Source organism: Manacus vitellinus, unplaced genomic scaffold (genome assembly GCF_001715985.3).
Source record: "Manacus vitellinus isolate BGI_N305 unplaced genomic scaffold, ASM171598v3 scaffold_2_pilon, whole genome shotgun sequence".
Taxonomy (NCBI): Eukaryota; Metazoa; Chordata; class Aves; order Passeriformes; family Pipridae; genus Manacus; species Manacus vitellinus.
Genome location: NW_021940208.1, coordinates 47,598,213 through 47,618,224, shown reverse-complemented (window position 1 = coordinate 47,618,224; position 20,012 = coordinate 47,598,213). Strand labels below are relative to the sequence as shown.

Here is a 20,012-nt window from a genome sequence, read left to right as displayed (position 1 = left end):
ACTTCTTCTTTATTACTTGTCCAAAAGAGTATGTCTCAAAAATATATGATTTTGAACAACTTGGGACTAACACGACTAATTAATTTTTTTATCTTTGGGAATCTCATAGTGCAGTCAGTAGAGATTCAATATAGTATATAGCAAGGAGGAGCTTGTTGCTGCCCATATAAACAGACTGATTGGCTTAGTATATATTGCAAATATTACATCCCTAACTCAAATAGCTCTTTCTAAACCTTCTGGTGCAGACCCTTTTTCATAAACCAGGAGAAGACAGGCATTAACGTTGTCTACTCTTTATAGCCTTACTTTCTTCCTCTCCACTTTGCCTTATGGAAAAAGACCTTTTCATAACCCAGGCTTAGCCAAAGGCAATTTGGCTTGTATGTACAGTCTGGGCTTGTTCATATGTTGATTTGTTCTGTTTTTTTGGTTTTTTGTTTTTTTTTACTATTGGATTAAGACTTTTACCTACCTTGGGCTGTGTTTTAGCTCTCTTCAGTTGGTAAAGTGCTGTCAGACCTTTGTAAGAATTTTTCCAACCTCCTGTATGCCCTGATTCCAGCCAGGGCAGAGTTAAATTTTTGCAATAGCCAGGAGGGGTCAAAACTAGGACCCAGAATTTATTCTATACCACCTCTGGTCATACGGGGGAAGGGGTCTCTTGTGTTCGGTGTAGTATGGCAGCGGTTCGTGTATCACTGGGCTCTGCATGGTGAGCAGTTGGGTGTGAATCGTTTGCCTCCTTCTTGTACCCTCTGTTTGTATCTCTGCTGTTACTGTTTGTTTTCTTACCTTATTGCTGTTTCCAGTAAATTGTTATTATCTTAACTCGTGATCTTTACCTTTGGTGCCTCCAATTCTTCCCTCCATCCCACCGCAGGGGGAGAGGGGGGAGTGCATTAACAGCACGTGGTTTGGAGTGTTTCAGTGGGAACACTAAATTGGGGAATACCATTCCTAAACCATGACACCATTTCACTTTGAGATATGATACTGAAATGGATAATATTGCATTGTGTCACATTTCTGCCTGGATGGTCAGTGCTTGTGCAGTGGTGTTGCTCACTATGATTCCAGGAATCTCCTTAATGAAACTGGCAACTCCCACTTTGCACCGAATTAATGTCTTAATAAAAAGTCTGCTTGTTGGCAGACTTCTTTACATTGCATACTATTGAAATTTCTCCTTCTCCACGTGGTTTCTTCCCACCCCTCATGTCCCCATAATTATTTCCCTTTCAAGCTCTATTTGGAATGCTTTTTATGTCATTGTTGTTACCATTATGTTGGTCCAAGTCCGTTTCAGTGGCGTTTTCTAAAACGCTGTAAAAACATGATGCTGGATTTATTCAAGATATAGTCGGAATTAAATTTTCTCTTAACTGGTTTTGAACTAGAACACCTCCCAGGGTAACTTCCAATCTGACTTAGTCTATTATTCTTTCGCATGTTTGTCCTTCCAAATTAAATCTTTTTGTCTTCCTGTTTCCCCTAAACCTACCTAGTACTTTACAAGTGAAGTAATTTTCTAGACATTTGGAAGAACTGTTTCGTGCATAATTTGTTACCTGACCTATTTTTCGCATATTCTCTTAAGGCATAAGCTACTTTCTTGTTTTGCTAGAAACATCTGCTATTATGAAGTCTTTGAAATTGAATGGAAAACTCTCTAAATAGTGCTTCCTTTTAATGATCTCAACTTTTGATATCATGTTCGTAAGCTGAACTTTGTCAGATCTCTATAATCCTACGTTTCAGATGGGAATGAAGTGGACTTCTGCACTAGAAACAGTTAACTTGAATGTATTTTTGGGGAATGCCTTCCATGGTAATTCCCATGACTGTTTTCCCTCACGTTTGCAAGGATATCTTTATCCAGCTTTTGTGAATAGAGCAGAGCATTTCCCTCACTGACCTACTTCTTGTTTTCAAAGAGAGTGGGATAGGTGGAAAGACAGAAGAAGGTACAGAGACATTGCTGTGCAAGGGTTCATGGTGAGGTATGAAGTATCTCTGTCCTTCATAGTAGAATTTGTGCCAAATTCTTCACCATGACTTTCTTTGTTCTCCCTTCTCAAAAAGCTGTTCATTATTAACAGAATTGCCTTAAAACATTTGGAATTTCTTACAATATGAGAAATGGTCTAACTTCTGCCTTTGTGAATATGGGACTGACAAGAACTACTTGAATAACTGTCAAATGTTGTTGGTTTGGCTTTTTTTTCTTTTTTAATAACATGTGGACGCATTGATTATATTGCATTTAGGTTAGAAATGTCATGAGAAACATATTGGGATGTATTAAGTAGGCAGAAGTTAGGGAAAAATGCTAGTAAGTCTGAAATATTTATTCTGAATATATCATTGTAGCATGCAAATATTTCCTTGAGATAATTTAATTTGCACTGGGGCAAATCTGTAGCTGACATTGTGAATCTGTTTATTCCCTCTTTCACTTAAGTGCTTCACTTAAGTGCTTTTAATGTACCTTGTTTTAACCCCATTGAAATAATTCTGAGTTTGTAAGATCGCTCTTTCATCCAGTTTTACAATTTAGTAGGTAAATAAGCAAATACATCTCAGTGCTTTCAGTTGAGCAAAAATATAAAACTCACCAGCAATCTCTGATGTGGTAATTGGTACCATTATGGTGTGAATTGGGACAGTTATTTTTTGCAAATTCCTTGCCTTTAAAAATAGTTTTAAAAATTTAACATTTCTTCTCTCTGTCAGTTAAAAATATTTATGTACTTGTACAAGTGCAGTATGTGGAGTAGAGTCCTGTATGGGAGTCACTATAAAACCAAGAAATGTATGTATTTTAAATTTCATTCTATATTTTTGTCTTAGAGGTGGATGTTGGTCTGAATTAGATAGTCAGCTGTGTTCTTTTTTTCTGGTTTTTTTATGACTATTGATTATATGCAATCAAGGAGTAATAAAGTCGGTTTCTGGCAGGTGGGAATCAACTGATCACTTTGTATGTGCGGAAGAAAGGAAAAAGTAAAGACAGCCTTCAGCTCCCTTGTGGTTTGCCTAAATGGATAATAGCATGCTCTGACATATAGATTTGATTGAAGTAAGTGTATATAACATGCTGTTTTCTTTCCATAGCAGCAATGATTTAAGAATTTCCACTTCATATTTTGAGTTTTTTATTTTGAAGCTTTTTGTTTCAAACATGAAAAAGCACATATAGGTCAAGTAAAGAAGTGTTTGCCAGTACGAAATCTGTGCTAAGCATTCTGGGAGACTGCTTTCTTGCAGCAGATGAGGATTCTTTGTGGCTGGCAGCAGAAACTGCAGCAGTATCTTTGCAGTTTCCTTTCATCTTTGATTATGTTTTAAGGATCTCTGAGTATAGAAGCTCTTTGTGTGACCCTTTGGAATATCTTTTCACCTCTGTGGTGGCGTACAGCACATGCTGAAAGCCTCCTGTCTTCTACAGCTGAGGTATCCTTTGCTTTTCATCAGCCCTCTGATTTTTGTCTTCTGCGGCTGGATTTTTGGCAGTATTGGGCTTAAGCAAATAGGATTACATTTCAGTAGCTGATGGTTTCTAGTCAAGGAACATACTAAATGTCGGACATGATGAGGATTGTACAAAGAAATATTTCTGCAAAGCACAGGAAAATTACTCGAGTCGAGCGAAGGAAGAAGACATTCTGCAAATGTAATCAGGGCTGCTAGAAATGCAAAATTCAACAGCTTTGGAATGGGTTGCACTACAAGTGTGGTTCTGTTTAAAGGCATTCGTACAGTTTTTGAGAGAAACTGTGGTTATATTTGCAAACAGCAAGGGGAAAACAATGCCCTTGAATACACAGCATTCAGCTTGCCAGATGAAGATTCAGGAATACTGATTCACTCATCCCTGGTAAATACAAACTCGTTTCATTAATAATTTTGTCTGCTGATTGAAAGCTAAACAAAAAACGGGATAGCATGTTTATTTAACGTCTGCTATGCACAGACATGGATGTATCTTGTCCTGATATTGTAGGGTATTAGTGCATGTATGTGGCATGTTATATATATATGCATGAAGCTGTAATGTCAAAGCTTAGGATTCATATTCATTATATCATTTAGAATTGTATTGATAGTTCTGAAGAATTTCCACTCTGTAATTGTTATAGAAGATTGTCTGCTGTTAGATCTTTCTAAACATACCCTTGGAATGTATTTGGCATTTTGACTGAAGAACAACTGATAATTATGTTGTTTGGAAAAACTAAGGAAGGCATTGTTGAAACAGTAACCCAGGATTTAAGGTTTATTTTTTTCGTATGGATTTGAGTATATTTTTTTTTCTCTGAAACTGTTTAACTCTTCTATATCTGTTTAACTTACTGAAGGGGATACAGGAGCATTCTAGAAGAAAAAAAATTGGTTAAAGGGAGCAATAACAGTTTTCTGAACCTACTTTGCTCTCAAGGGCTTTTTAGGTGTTGCCTGATGCAAAGAAAACAGGCTTTAAAGTGAGACTGTCGTCTTTGTACCCCCCAGGTTAATAACACGTTTGTGCGTCAGTGTATTAAATTTGGGCTTGAGGGGGTGGAATTGCAACAGCTAATGTGCACTGCTTGCTTCACAATTGGGCTAGTTGGGGATTTAAATATTAAATAATTTGAGTTTACTTGTTAATTGCTTGGTCACTGTCTAGGTAGTTGGGATAAGAGGGGTGTGGTACACTAAAATTGCTGGACAGATTTTGACAAGCTCGTGCTATCTTGCCAGCATACCCATGCTGTGTAATTGCAGCTATGGAAAGTCTTTAGAAATTTCACAAAGCTTTGTTGCCTTTATGCTGTTTAGGTCCTTTTCTTGGTGAACTGAAATATAAGTAAAAAAAGGTATGTGGTTGGATGTATGTATCTATCTATGTGGACATTTGTGTGTAGATACATGCACACACACATGTATGTATATTTATATACATGGATACACACACAGGCTTCCAGGAAAGAATAATCTGAACTGTCTTCAAATGCTTAAAATAATTTAGAGTAATAAAATTACCTCTTCATGGTAATATTGCATTTGCTTAATGTGGTTGAATATTAAAAATAAAATGGCTTCCTCTGAGTATTTAGAAGCCCTTTTACACTGTTAGCCATTTTTAAGTTAGTCTCATACAGAAGATTGTTAGAAAACTGTTAAATTCTGGGTAATGAATACTTTAAATAACTTTTGTAATCCATTGAATTTAAGGCCTTACACCTTTAGTAGCCTTGAATTCTACATATAGTTAGATGAGTGAATGAAGAGATAGTTTGGTGGTTTTTAATGTAATATGAATTATTCTGACTTGGAGGTTGCAGTGAACTTTTTTTGTATTGTTTTTTTTGTGTTCTTGATTTCACACAGTACTGTTCCAGCAATATTTTTTTTTTTAATTTATCCCTGCAGAATTGGTGCAAATTGCCAAGATTAAGTACAAAATAATGCTTAGTCTGCCATTTACAACTGAAGTTCCACATCTGTCACTTAGGGTTTTTTTTTTCAACTCCAGAATGTCTAGATGCTTTTAAATAATGATACTATTTTTTAAATTTACCTGTATGGCTTTGTCAGCTTGGTTTAACTGGAAGTAGTGGATCAAGTTAAGTTTCTTCCTGGCATGAGTACTTGAAGTTCAGTATGGAAGACTGTGCAGAATAGAGGAGTCAGAATGATTTCCTGTTCATTTTACTGGAGCAGTGTAGTCCTTAAGAACAAAAGTCAAAATTTTACAAGAAAAAACCAGGACTTTGTTAACAGGTCACACTCTTGACAATCAGAGCTGACACTGCCTATCACTTTCTTAGATGTTGTCTGAGGCTGGGGAGCAGTTGCTACTTGGCTTACCCTGAGGAGTGGAAAGTGGGATTCTCTGAAGAATGGGAAGAGGGGGAAAGATACTGGAGTCCTGGCAACAGTGACTAGTGATTTTATGAAACTCATCTAAGTATATAACACTTCAATCTCAAATTGCATAATTTCTGTACTCTTTGCTATAAAAACTAATTTGTCCAGCTCTTTCCCTTCTGAAGGGGTGGCTTTCAGGAGGATAAATTAAGTTTCTCCTCACCGAGAAGCTGTGCAGGGAGGTGAAGGCTACAGGAATCCTCTCCTCTGAAGAGAAGCTGTATGGACAAGACCAAAAGAGAGCAGCAGTGTCACTTGACTGTGCTGTCTTTTATTTCAGTGTGTGTTGCAACAGATGCAAGTGTGGGTGTATGGCTTCACCTCTTTGTTTATCTGTGCTGTAACACATATCTGAGCTGCAATTTCCTGGCCTTGCTCTCTGGCCTATTTAGCCACTTTGGATCAAGTACCTTCTGATATAAAGCTGTTGTCAAAACACCAGTAAATTACTGGGAGTCCTTTACTTTAACAACACATGGATTCTCTTGCAAAATCAGTGTTGAAAAACTGTGAACAGGAAGTTCTTGGGAAGTAGTTCCTCTTGAAGGAAAAAATCATCGGTTCTGAGAAGAAATAAGGAGGCAGAAGCAGTAGATTTAGTGTACATTTTTCTTATTTACCCTGTAACCCAGAGGTCAGGAGGCTATATCTTAAGTCTAGTTAAATCTAATTATGGTTCTATCTTAAGCAGGCCTGCTCTTTTGATTGCTTGAAGGAAAGATACAATAAAACCTGTGTGAGAATGTCTTCTCAGAAATACAGTTTGTTTCTGTCCATCCCATGTCATTCAAACTTGCAATGAAAAGGTTATATTTTAGCTTTAGGAATGTTTCTAACCTGTCAATTTATATTGCTAAAACACAGGATGTCTTAGGGTCTTTAGGTCCACATGGATAAAGATCATTGTTATTTTAATAAAAGATTATAGATTTAGTTTGAGATGCTATTAAAAGTTGCATTAAAATTAATGAAAATGTATTTTTCCAAATGTCCACCTTGGGTGTATTAACTTTTGGCAAATGTTCAGAAAACATTTTAATTTGCCTAATTTTGTAGTAAGTTGAAGAATACAGTTTCAGAATACTAGCTTGTGTGCTTATCTACATTGCGTAGTTTGTTTTAATTTCTCTATGATTTTTTTTAATCCATTTTCAGCATATTACATGTTATATCTGCTGTGTTGCAATATCTTAGAGTTAGGAGGTTTCTTCATGGCCTTTATTTTTATATTCAAATTCGATTTTTTTTTTTTGGTAATCATTGTATGACCAATGACCATCTTCGAGTAAAATGGTAATGTGTGAGTTAGAGCATAAACAGCTGTTTTGGGTGGTAGACAAAGATGGAAAATGGGCAAGGGAGAATGATGTGGTGGCAATAAAACTAGCAACATTTGAAAAGTTTGAGGTTTGCTAACAAGCCCCTTGAAGTATTCAGTAAAGGAAGAGGCTAGATGAGTGTGCTGGGAGCACAGATGGAAGAACTAGAAAATTCTGAAGTGAGACAAAGTGGGCGGAAGGACATTTTTTTTTATATATATTTGTCTGAAAATTGCAGAAAGCAACTTGTTTTTTTCCGTGCTTGAAATGTTTTCCACTCAGTTTGCTTCTAATGGCCTATTCAGTGCTACTAGTTCTCTTATTAAGCTTTAGAACCTAGTAATTTGCTAAACCTACTTAAGGTAGTATGGTAGCTGTAGCATGTGCAAGATGGAGCCTAATATTTTTAAGTAGTCCTTTAATTTAATGTTTGATGTAAATATCTGTTACTTAAATTGTGCTTACACAGTTTCCAAGAAGAAATGCAGGGCATTTTGAAACAGTGTGTATCCAGCTTTTAATAAGGGAGATGTAGGTATTTGCTGGAAACAGGACTGCTAACCTTATCTTTTAGTAACTGCAGTTTCTTAGTTCGTATCACCTGTTGACTTGACAGCATCGTCATCATTAGGTGTTACTGAGTTCTTCTGTGACTGCTTTTCCTATGCTGCTCATGAGTCATTTGGTTTATTAATAAACTGTGACACCTTGATGATATACCAAAGTCTGGGCATGTGGGAAGATTGACTAATGACAGCAGTGAGCTATGTCATTCTGGAAATAACTCCACAGAACACATTCACATTGCAAATATTTTGATTTCAAATGAATATTAAATTATATATGGATATTTTTCAAAAAAGACTCGATTTAACATGTGATGTGTTTAAAATAAACCTTAAAACTTTCATTTACTAAAAGCCTTATATTAAGGTCTGTTTTTGCTGTCTGAATTTGCAAATATATATCAACCTGTTTATATGCAGTTGAAAAGTTTAGTAGAAATAAAGCAGAAATATATAAAGGAGGGAGATCTAAGAAAGTAATTCTGCTGAGTAACTGGAAATTGTTTTGTCTTTATATGCTTAAACAGCTCATGCAGCAATTCTGTAATGGTGTGCAGACAATTTGATGGCTTGGTCTGTTATTTCACTTGCTTCAACTTTTAAGTGCATTACGAGTGGTTTTCATTCAGGAGCAACTGGAGCATTAGACCACATTAGGCCCTTAATAAGGAAGAAACAGATATGTGTGAGTACAGCATCTAACTAGCATGTTTTATTTCCATGGGTCACTTGAATTAGAGCACTTCTTTTATCTCCTTTCATCTTACTGCTCTGGCTGAATAAAAACCTGGTGTCTGATGTGCTGACTTGTAGTTTTGGCTAAATCTCTTGATGGTTTATGTAGACTTCTTTTGTTTTGACCTTTCATCAGATTCCTTTGGGAAGAATGCTCTGCCCTCTCAGCAGGAGAAATTGCCACACATATTCACCAAGTGCATAGTTCCTAGCTGCTTTGAAAGATGCATGAGAGAACAATCAGGCAGAAGTTGACAGGCACTCAGTGTACTGGCATGCAAAAGATAAGATTAAGCATTGTATCTTCAGGAAAAAAATCTTTAAGACTGAGGATAAAATTTTGAGGATGGTTGGTCAAGCCTACATGCCTAAACTATTGTTCATCCATGACAATATAAGTTGGACTACCACAGAAAGATATCCAACCCAAAAGTATGACATTAGGTTACATCCAGGTAGAAAACATGAAACATGCTCCCTTTCCGTGTAGCAACAGGGAATCTTGGGGGAGCAGAATATCTTGTGTTGAAAGCAACCAAAATGTCTGGAGTTAAAAAAACCCTCAAGAACAGCACAACTCCATCAACCAAAAAAACCCTACCAAAACAAACCCCAAAACCCCAATCCCACAAAAACTCCCAAAAACTCTGTAAAGCTTTATACAGTCTTGGGGGTTGGGAAGATGACACCTGTGGTGGAGAAGCTGCATGGGTGGGGATTTTAAGGCTGGACTTAATGAGCACACAGAAAGGAGTTGACTTTTCTGCTCCTCTTTCCCGATTAATACATCCATTTAGAACAGCTTTAGAACAGCCTGAATTGCTCATTTGAGTCATCTGTAGATGCAGGTATCCTATTCTGTCGTGAAACAAAATGCAATTGAAGTAAATCGTAGAATCATGTAATAGTTTGGATTGGAAGAGACCTTAAAGATCATCAAATTCCAGCCCTGCTGGCCCCGGGCAGGGAACCTTCCACTAGACTGGGTTGCTTAAAGCCCCAGCCAGCCTGGTCTTGAATACTTTCAGTGATGGAGCATCCACAATCTATCTCTCTGGGCAACTTGTTCCAGTGCCTCACCACCCTCTTGACTAAAGAATTTTTTCCTAATATCTCATCTAAACCTACCCTCCTTCAGTTTAAAACACATTCCCCCTTGTCCTGTCACTACATACCCTTGTAAAAAGTCCCTTTCCAGCTCTCCTGTAGGCCCCCTTTAGGAACTGGAAGATGCTATAAGGTCTCTCCATAGCCTTCTCTTCTCCAGCTCAACAACCCCAACTCTCTCAGCCTGTCTTCATAGGAGAGGTGCTCCAGCCCTCTGATCATCTTTGTAACCCTCCTCTGGACCCACTCCTACAGGTCCATGTCTGTTTTGTGCTAAAGACCCAAAGCTGGGAGCCAACTGCTAACCCTTGCAATGCTCTTGATTCTTAAAACTCTACAGTGTGAAGTCCAAGACAGTTTTATATTTCTGTTTAGAGATGAACAAAGATGCGCTCTTATTTCAGCCTGAGGATAGAACTGAATTAACAATCTTCTCTAGGATCATACTGCTCCTGGAAAAAGTCATGAAAAATTGATGCTACACTGTGAGAAGACTCCCCCCTCAGGCTTGCTTGGCACAAAACTGCTTTCATTTGAGAAAACTTGAGACTTGGAGATTTAGTTCATTTTTTGTCTTTGATTTGGTGTCTGTTCTGTTGAGTTAGTTTCTGATGGTTGTAAAGTCCTGTCCAGTTAGAGAAAAAAGCCATCTTTCTGGCTCACAGAAAGTCTGCTTGTGTATGTCCTCTCTATAAGAGAGGACATTTAACTATGTCAGAACCATAGTTAAATCAGAAGAGCAGTTTTAAAGTCTCCTATACTGACCAAATTCTACTGTGTGGTTTGTGGGAGTTTTGTTTGGTTTATGTTTGTTTGTTTGTTTGTTTTTCCCCTGGGACTATAAGGAAGTCAGATTTTCCCTGAAAACAAATAGGTATATACTAAGATGGTATGAAATGAATTGGTCACCGTTGAGTCAAGCAGCTGCACCTCAAGTTGATACTTCATAGATAACAGTATGCAAATGTGTGACATGGACAAGACTTAAGTTAGTCTGTATTTCATTTAGCTCTGCTGTGATTTTAAACTCATTTTAATTTGTATTTGTCACATTTGTAAGAATGTCCAAACTAAGGTACTGTATCTTATCTATCAGATATCTGTCTAGTTGACAAATAATGGTGAGATGTGCCTTGTTGATGTTAACAACTTTAGCCATGTTTTTTCCATGAGATAAAGAGCTTTTAAAAATGCATTGTACAGAATCACTGTAGACCCAATAGAAGCACTCACTGGGAGAATCCTTTATGCTGCTATTAAAAAAAGGAGATCAGTTTTTTTATTCCAGCTTCTTGAGTGGTAATGCAAACCTGTACATTGGTGTTACCTTTTTAATCAATGCAATCGACTTATGAAAAGAAAGTCAGTAAAATGGGAGTATTGTAGCTCTAATGTTTACAACATGGAAAGTTGCATAATATGTGGCACACTCATATCTCTGTGTTATGTTTTTCCTTTTTTCATCCCTGTTTCTGACTGAGAATGTTCTCCTTATTGGTGGGACTGCAGATTACACGTTTGCAGTGTTTGCCATAGGAGGAATGAGTCTTCCTGACTGAGTTTTGTGTGACTTAGTTTCTATTTCATCTGAGTGTAGTGTGGATGACAGGGCATTGCCAGTTGAATTGCATCTGCATTCCATCTGCTATCAGCCTTTCTCTTGAACTTGTGAATATATTCTTCCAGGGCAAGCACGTATGTGTTGGTCACTTATGAAACTTGGCAGTATGAATATATGTATAGCTGTAACACTGAATCTTCCACTGACTTGCGAAATGTTACCCTTTAATACAGCTGCAAGGCAGGCTGCCAAGTGCGGGAGAGTAGTGCTGGAATATCTTGTAGAAATACAGATGAGAGCAAGAAATACTGGCTTTTAATGATCCTTGTCATTCTGCTCAAGTGGGTCCATATTTTCAGATGAGCTACTGCCTTAAAAATCCAACCCCAAACCCGACCAACTAACCAAAAAAACAAACAGTCTCCAAACCTCTAACAAGACAAAGCATCAAACCCCCTCCAGTTATCCATCCTTCTCATTTTTTAATTAATTTTTAAGAGATGCTATAGTAAAGAGACGTTTTAATAAATAATGTCAAATCCTTCCATTTTCACATATACAGGACATGCAAACCGACAGCAATATGATATTCCTTCCTTTCCTCCTCCTCCCAGTTGCTGTAGTTCAAGTGACAAGTCTTTCCCTAGAACGGCTAACAGAGGCAAGTCTGGTGACTGTAATTACAGCTGGTAGGTTTAGTGATCTTGCTGCAGCTTTTAAGTAGGACTTGGAGCAAAAGAAGGACCATTAAACCAAACTACTCAGATTTTAGCTTGTTCCTACAGGGAAGCTGGGTAGTCATAGTTTCTTCCATTAAAGTTCAGAGGAAATTCTCATATGCCATCTGTTCTCTTACTATCATTCACTTTTCATTATGTGGTATTTTACATTAGGTAAGCAAGTTCTTGGAATGAAAAGTGATTTGGAGGAATAAGAGAGTGTATGTGAGGAACTTGTCCATTGGGCAGCAAATTGGCTGGATAAATCACTGAGGTATTCCATAAATACTAAGAACTTCGTTACCTTTGTAAGTTTTTAATTACGTAGGCTGTTCTTTAAGAGTATACGATGCAAGAAGGGAGCCAACTATTTGGCTCTTGGAAATGCTGTGAAAAGTACTGTTTTTAAAAGTACCATGTGAAGCCTTTCAAGCCATTGTGTTTGTAAAAAGATGAAATGCATTGTTTCCATAATAATCTGAGTTATTTTGCAGATAGGTCTCTAGCTAGTAATTTCCTGCAGTTTTTGGAGGTATGTTGGAAGTGTAATTCAATTAAGGGAGTTAAAACTACAGGTCATATAACAAGGTGATAAATTTTCAACATGTCTTAAAGTCCTGGAGGTTTTTAAGATGAGACTGGATGTGGCACTTAGTGCCATGGTCTAGTAACTATGGTGGTAGTGGATCAAGAGTTGGACTTGATGATCTCGGAGGTCCCTTCCAACCCAGTCAATTCTATGATTCTAATGATATATGTGTGTTAGTGAAATACAAATGAGAAATTACATTAGTTGTTCAGTGAGGACAAATAACTTTTATATCTTTAAACTGATGTTACAGAAATGTTAGCCTGTTGCCTTTCTTTTTATCCCTCATCATATTTAGAGAAGAATAGGAAGAATGCTGGGGAAAGAGAATCACATTTATACTGAACTAAAGTTATCCAGATGCATTTAAGAGAAGTACCTGACCAGGATAAAACAATGTTGCAGTTAGGAAGTAGAATCCTTTGTTAAATTAAGCAAAAGAAATACTATTTAAAGCTTATAATATTTTTAAGTCTTCATTAGTGTAAGGGTTTGCAAGTGCCTTAATCATAATAAGGTTGTGCATTTCTGGTTGCAGTTGAGTATAATTGCAGCCCATCTCAATGAAACAAATTCCTGTTTGGCAGCTGCATCCTCAAGTAATGGTGTAATTTAGTTTTAAGCTGTTCCATGCTTCCGTTTTCTGAAAACAAAGGGGGCTGGTGCAAAATAAAAAGTGTAACTAAATGTTCTTGAACTATTGTCTACCTTACTTCACACAGGAAGATCTGTTTTGTAAATCTGACTAAACTGCTGGTTTCCTTCTTAACTCTTAAAGAAACTTTATGTATACTGTTTTCTAGAATTTGGTGTCTATGTATGGGAGAGGCAGCTTAAAAAGTAAATGACTTGAACATATATCACCTAGAGAAAAAGATAGAAACATAGTAAATCATTGGCTTGACTGAAATGTTATTATTTTCAGTGCACTCGTTAGAAATGTGCTTGGATTGTGGATGGGATGGGCAAACTCTTGGTCAGACTCAATTTCACGAGTGTGGTAGGTGTAAACAGCAGTATGTTATGCAAGTGTGAGAGCGGAGAGAAGGGGAAAAGAAAGGGATATCAACATCTTATGTTAGATCTGAAGACCTGAAGTTGCGTCTTCTTAAAAATACTAGCACTAGAAGAGGATATTTGTGTTTCTCCGCAACTTCATTTACTTTCTGCAGATTAAGGTGACTTTCTCTTCTATTAGAGAATAGATAAAAATTCATGTTAAGTTAAATTTGAGTTATATTGAAGTGAGATAACTAACTGTTCCAAGAAGTGGAACAGAATTGAGAACTGAATGAAGGTGGTGGCTTAGTTTCCACAGCTGTCTGGTTCCTTAGTGGACAAAGTCTAAAACAGGGATATGCTTCTCCGGGGGGTTAAAGTTTCTCTCAGATGTATTTTTTCTTGGTAAATAAAGCTACTGAGGTGTGTGTAGTTGGAGGTTGCAGCTCATTAGTATTAAAAAGAAACAAAGGGAAAACCAAAATATTCCTCTCAAAACCTGGACAAAACTTCTTGTCACAGTTCACTTTTTTTTTTTCTTTCAGGAGGAATTTAGCATACAGTCATATGCTAAAACTACTCTGTGTGTGTGTAAATTGGATTAGTCAAACCTTAAAAATTGCCAAAAATGTCAGCTAGGTTGCATACAAAATTGCTTTGCACTACAGTAAGGAATTGCACAGAAATCATCCCAATAAAATTGCTGCTTCTTATTTGACCAGTGTGTGTATGTGTGCACTGAACAGTGCCTGTAAGTAGCAGTATAGTAGAAGAGCAGATTGGATTTCAAAAGCAGATTTGAAGCATGACTTGAGTTTATGTTGTAGCTAAGGACAGGAACTTGCACAAAGCACTGTGTACCCCTGAATCTCCAGGCCAAGAGATGCTTTTGCAAACTGTTCACAAGACAAGGGAGACACCTGGTAGTTGAAGAGTTAAGTGCTTAAGAGTTAGAGGTGTAAAGGTGTTTTTTGAATGTTATTTAGAGTTAACATCCTTGTAGAGCATATAAAATTTTTACTGTGAGGGCAATTTGATGTTAAGCTAGAACTTTTAATATGGACTTAGCACTAAGATAAAAAGATCATCCCTGCCCTTGCCCCAAAAAAGAGCAATGTTATCTGTTTGGGGCATTGATCCTGGAGAATGGACTTGGTTAGTAGCTGGTTGTTGATAGTATCCAAGTAAGCGATATTAATGTAAATAAATGCAAAAAAGAAATACTTAGGGATTTATACTTCTGAAGAGACACAGTTGTCAAAAAGTGATTAATTCTTACACTAAAAATACTTCTAAATTACTGAAGCCTTGACTTTTATGAGTGCTGTACGAGACTTGGACTGTTTTACATGGTCATTTTAGAAACATTCCCTTTTGTGTTTGACTCATACCCTTAAGGCATTAAAGTGGATCCACCTTTTTTTTTTTTTTTCTCCTCAGAGGAATACAGCATGCGTAGGGGCTGGCCTTTGTCTGTCATGCATTCCCACCATAACAGATTTAGCAAACTGCAGCTGAGAAGTTAGACTAGTCTGTACTTTCTGCTGCTTGTGCCAGGGAAAAAGCTATTGTTTTCACTGGATCGATGGCATGTCGATAACTTTGATGCCAAAAAGCATACGGTTTTGCTGCTGTTTGTATTTTCAATCAAAGAATGCAGGCGAGAACAAACAGAAATCCTAAGAAAGAGCTTACTATAGAATCTCCGCAGAAGGGCAAGGATGCAGGTCCTTGTGAAGTGGAAGCAGAGAGTCCTGTGGTAGTGCTGGTAAGAATTGTTTAAATAAGCAATCTCTTTCCTTTAATAATTTGAATTCTGTTTATCAATGAAAACCTACTTAATCTGACGCTAATGAGAAGCTCCAGCATTCATACTTGTGAATAACTCATGGTTAAGATTTAGGTTTAATTCTTTCTGTGTTGTTTACCTTTTTAATTAATTTTTACTGTTCTGGTTTGCCATATCTTTGGTTCTCTTTGAGTGTGACTTTGGAACTTGGTTTTCATACGAGCTGCTTTTCAGTCTGTCTAGTATAGTTGTACACCTCTTTGAACCTAGCATGAAAACTACTTATGTTTTAAAATACTTTCTAGCACCTCTATATATCTTTCTGTTAATATATATTTGAAGTCTCTAAAATGTGTGTGTAGCAGTTTAAGTTTACTTAAATTATCAAAGAACTCTTTAAATAATTCATGAATACTTCTGTTAAAGGATCTGTTTTTCATTGCCTTTACTGCACATTATTTAGGAATTTAAAGTTTTAAAATAGCTTCAAGTGAGGGAAAAGGGAATATATTTGTATATGGGGTAGTAATCAAATAAGAACTTTTTTTTCTTACATATTGCTACACAGTCAGTTCTGTTGGAACTTCAAGTACAGCAAGAGAACATAATAAGTGAGCTGTAATGAATCTACTGACTCTCTCCAGCTAGGACAATAAACTTTTTCAAATAACAGAGGAGGATTGTTAAACTAATAACTTATATACCAGTAGAAAGAAGTGCTTTGATAGTTCTTACTAAAATTCCAACTTAGTAATATTTTATACTTAATTACTGCTGCTGCTGGTCCCCTCTTCATTTATCTGTCTGTGGTTGAAGTTAGTGGGGCTGTGATCCTCAAATTATGCTGTCCCCCCTCTTACTTGAGCTTCACACTAAGCATTTAAGAATTGAAGTAAAACATTTTGGCCATTTATATTTAGTAATACTAGTCTGTAACTGTATGGGGATCATTACTGTATATAACAGAAAGCTTACATGTGTGCTAGTAAGGCCAACTTTCTTTTCCTTGACACTGTTTTCTTTAGTTTCATTGTATTCAGAGAGTTGTTAGTAAAACGTGGGATTTTTTTATATGGGTGTGTTCTGATTTCTGGTCCAGATCTTCATCAGTACAATGTGAGCTAATCTTGTGTGTGCTTTCCTGCCTTTGGAATGTTTAACTTTATTTAGAACTGTTTTTATTCCCCCATGAATACTCAGAGGATATTAGTGTTTCTGCAGATTCTTAGAGTACTGCAGCTAATCAGCAAGCATATGTACTTACTTGAAAAAAAAGTATGAAACAATACTGTGTTTATTATAACCATTTATGAACTACCTCCTTATAATTTTCCAAGTACTACTACATTTAATGTTCATGGAATATTATACCTTCAGTGTTTGTCCTCCCTTTTTTGCTTCTCCTTTTGTCTAGTTATTGAGGAAAGCTAGATGAAGTGGTGCAAGGACAATTTGCAACAAGTGCACTGCCAGACACAAAGCGAAAAGTAGGGTGCTACGTTTCGTTTAACGCTGGCATTTGGGTCCATTTTTCTTTTATTGAATTGTGACATTGCATTACATTTTTACTGCCACACTTAAAATAGGTGTCTTGTCACTGGTACAGGGTGCAGTAAGGTAATAAGTAAGACTGGTAACATTGCTAGTTGCTGTAACAAAATCTAAACTTCTTGTTTTCTGGATTAGAAACCTTGGAATTACGTTAGATAGCACTCCTCAAAAGCATATGGAACAGTAGGCTTCTAATTTACTCTAGTAATACTTCTCACCAACTGTTGCCTAAAACATTCTTTCAGGTGTGCATGTATTCCTTTTATGTGGGTAATTATAATGTGATTTACCTAGTGCTCGAGTTTTTTGAGTATTCTTTCTAAAGATGAGAGAGAATCAGTGGTCAGAACTTCAAGGAAGCAACAGGTTTTTTTGTCATATTCATTTAATTATTTAAATGTAGTTCACTGAGAGGGAATACTCTACTAGAGTATGGAGGAAACCTGGTATTTCTAACTGGAAGCATCCCATGTGTTATTGAAACAATGTTATTTGATTGAGTGCTGTGCCCGAATTAACTTTTCCTGGTTGGGTGGGTAGGTTCACAAAAGGAGTCTTCTGCTGCTTTCAGTGCCAGTATGTCAGTACGTGTGCTTTCTTGTTTTCCTGCGGTTTGAATTAGATTGTGTCATAACTTTGCTTTTGAGGCTAACAAGCAAGAAGAGCCCACGGAAAAAGCATTTAGATTTTTCAGGTGGTGCCTCAAAACCCTGCTTAGGATGAACTGCTGTTGTGCTAACTGTTGTAGAAATGACTAGATGAGTATGTGTGCTGTCCAACTGCACTTTGATAGTCAGAAGTAGTAACTGCTTATCAAAACAGATGATGTTTCTGGGAAGTTGAATCTTTTGGAGGTCATCTTTCTGCTTGGAGACATGCTGGCAGTGTAAAATGTAATAATTAAAATTAAGCTCTAGGATACAAATAATTTTTCAATTAATTTTTAAAACCTCAACCTGGGCAATTGATTTTATGTTTATTGACTTGAGATAGTAGGGAGCTGTTACCCATGTTTAGTATTAAATAATCTTATTGTTTTTCCACAGTGGCTGGCCTCAGGCCAGTGTTGAGCAATTCATGTATTTTTATGCTGTTTCCTGCTAGTGCCTGTAGCTCTACTTTACTCTTTATGGGAACTTGCTAATTTGCAGGTGTATATGCTAAATATGTTTTTATAAGGTAAATGATGTTTTGTAGCAGGCGGCTAACAACATTCAGTGTGCTTAACCTGACCATCTTTTGCTTTCTGAGATGACAATTGAAAGATAACATTTCTCTCAATTTAAGCATACAAGAAAAACATGTACTGTGGGGTTTTTTTTCCTGTAATATGTAATGGAGGCAATCGTTGAACTCTTAACTTAAAATTTCTTAATTCAACGATGAATTTTGACACTGCTCATCCAAATATATAAACTGTATTCTGGCAGATTACTATAATATGGCAGATTCTGGTTACTGTGTGGGTGTCATGACTGCTTTTTTGAAATACTTCTTATTTCTGATAAGTTTCTGTGCTTATAATACTCAGGGAAGAACCAAAGTGGTATGGCAGATAATTTGCTCTTTCGTGTTCCAAAAAACATAGCATTGGCTGGCTCGAGTGCTGGACCCCATGAAGCCATATGCTCTTAACATTTTCCTAGATTACAGAAATAAAAATGCCATTGGCTGCAGATTAATAGGAAGAGTTAAGTCTTGTTTGAAAGACTGACTTTTAGTGCCTATAAACTCGATGTTGCGGTTTTGACTGGGCTGAGTTTTATCTGTGTCAGCTGGTCCATAAATCATATTCAACAATACTATAACTACCCAACATATTTTCTCTGATGTTACATGAAATAATAGGCCAGATGTTTTTTTCTTTAGTATAGAAGAGCCTGAGAGAGAATCTGCTTCCTTGCACTGTTTTATGTTTGGCTAAATGCCAGTATCAGCATGCTGTTTATTGTTTTCTGTTTTTGTATCTGGTTCAAACTGATAAAACATCCTCTTCCTTTTGAATCTGACAAACGACTAACAAAGCAATGAGTAACATTTAGGAGAAACGTGAGGAAGCGAATTCTTCATAAATTTTTACATAAGTCATATTTCTGCCGATCAGGTACCTTACTGATTAAATAGGAGAGATCTGTATTCAAGACCTAAGCTACAGTGAGCCTTAGATTCTATAAAAGCTTTTAATGAGGGAGGATTCTATTTCCTTTTTTTAAATCTTGTGTTTACAGCATACAAACAAAATGTAAGCAAAGATTTTATTCTTTTAAGATTCCTTTTCACAAAATTTATGGTTGTGATGAACCAGTTCTGTGACTACAGGATAGAGAGAGGCATTTGCAATGAATTGGCTGATTTTTGAAGCTGCAGTGTATGCATCTTTGGTTTTTGAATTAGATGTGTTAGAAAAGTGATTTGTATGTGTGTGTGCATGCCCATGAAATAATTTTAGTTACATTGGCTTTAAAAGTAATCATTTTCCTCTATTTTTGCTGGTAAAATGGGAGAATCCAGAACTAGCTTTCTTCCAGTCTTCATGTATCATCTTCCCAAGAGAACTAACAGGAGGATGAATGTAGTTCTTCAGCACCAGGGAGAAGTGGAAGAGAATGCTGATCATATGCAGCACCGTGTAAAAATCCACTACTCCTTTGAGATGACAACTTTCCCTTGCTACCAAGTTGTGGAATTGGTGCTGTGATCTAACTGCTCGCTAGTTTGGATAGTAGATGTCCTGATATGTGAACTTTCTGACTGTATTGACCACACAAATGTTTATTCTCTCCTTTGAAAAGCTCCTCAAATTGCCACAAGTGGTCACACAGCCATCTAATCAGCATTTCAGAGCCACAATCTGGCTGAAAGCTCACTGGTTGGAAGGAACTCCCTCAAGCTAGATCACCTTCTAATCTGTCACAAAAGCTCTGGCTCAGTTGCTGGTATCAGTGTGAGAAGACTCTGGAACGTGCTGTGAGAGGGAGGGTCCTTCTAGTGTCAGCCCTGCTTTCAATTAACTTAAGCCAATTGTGAAGCCAAATCTTTTTAGCTAACCGATGAGAACTGATTGTAGACACAAATCAAATGGTCTTTCTCTGCTGCTCCTTTTTTAGGCCCAGTTTAATTTGCAGTATTCTTTTTTCTTTCTCCTAAAGGTCAGTAATGCTGCA

At 36.9% G+C, this 20,012-nt stretch overlaps 1 protein-coding gene across 12 annotated transcripts in view; it reads left to right on the top strand.

Annotated features, from left to right (window-relative positions):
• Positions 1–20,012, top strand: part of DOCK9 (dedicator of cytokinesis 9) — a 111,215-nt gene that overhangs the window by 14,726 nt on the left and 76,477 nt on the right. For 5 of the 12 annotated variants that reach the window (XM_018071159.2, XM_018071157.2, XM_018071154.2 and 2 more), the window contains exon 1: positions 3,273–3,880. The exons of 1 other annotated variant lie outside the window; for it this stretch is intronic. In XM_018071159.2, coding sequence (XP_017926648.2) covers positions 3,719–3,880 — 162 coding nt within the window. In that variant the 5' untranslated portion in view covers positions 3,273–3,718. Of the gene's footprint in view, positions 1–2,994; positions 3,083–3,272; positions 3,881–15,046; positions 15,277–20,012 lie in introns of those variants that run through there. 6 more of the 12 variants (XM_029960986.1, XM_018071161.3, XM_029960987.1 and 3 more) reach the window with 4 other exon arrangements.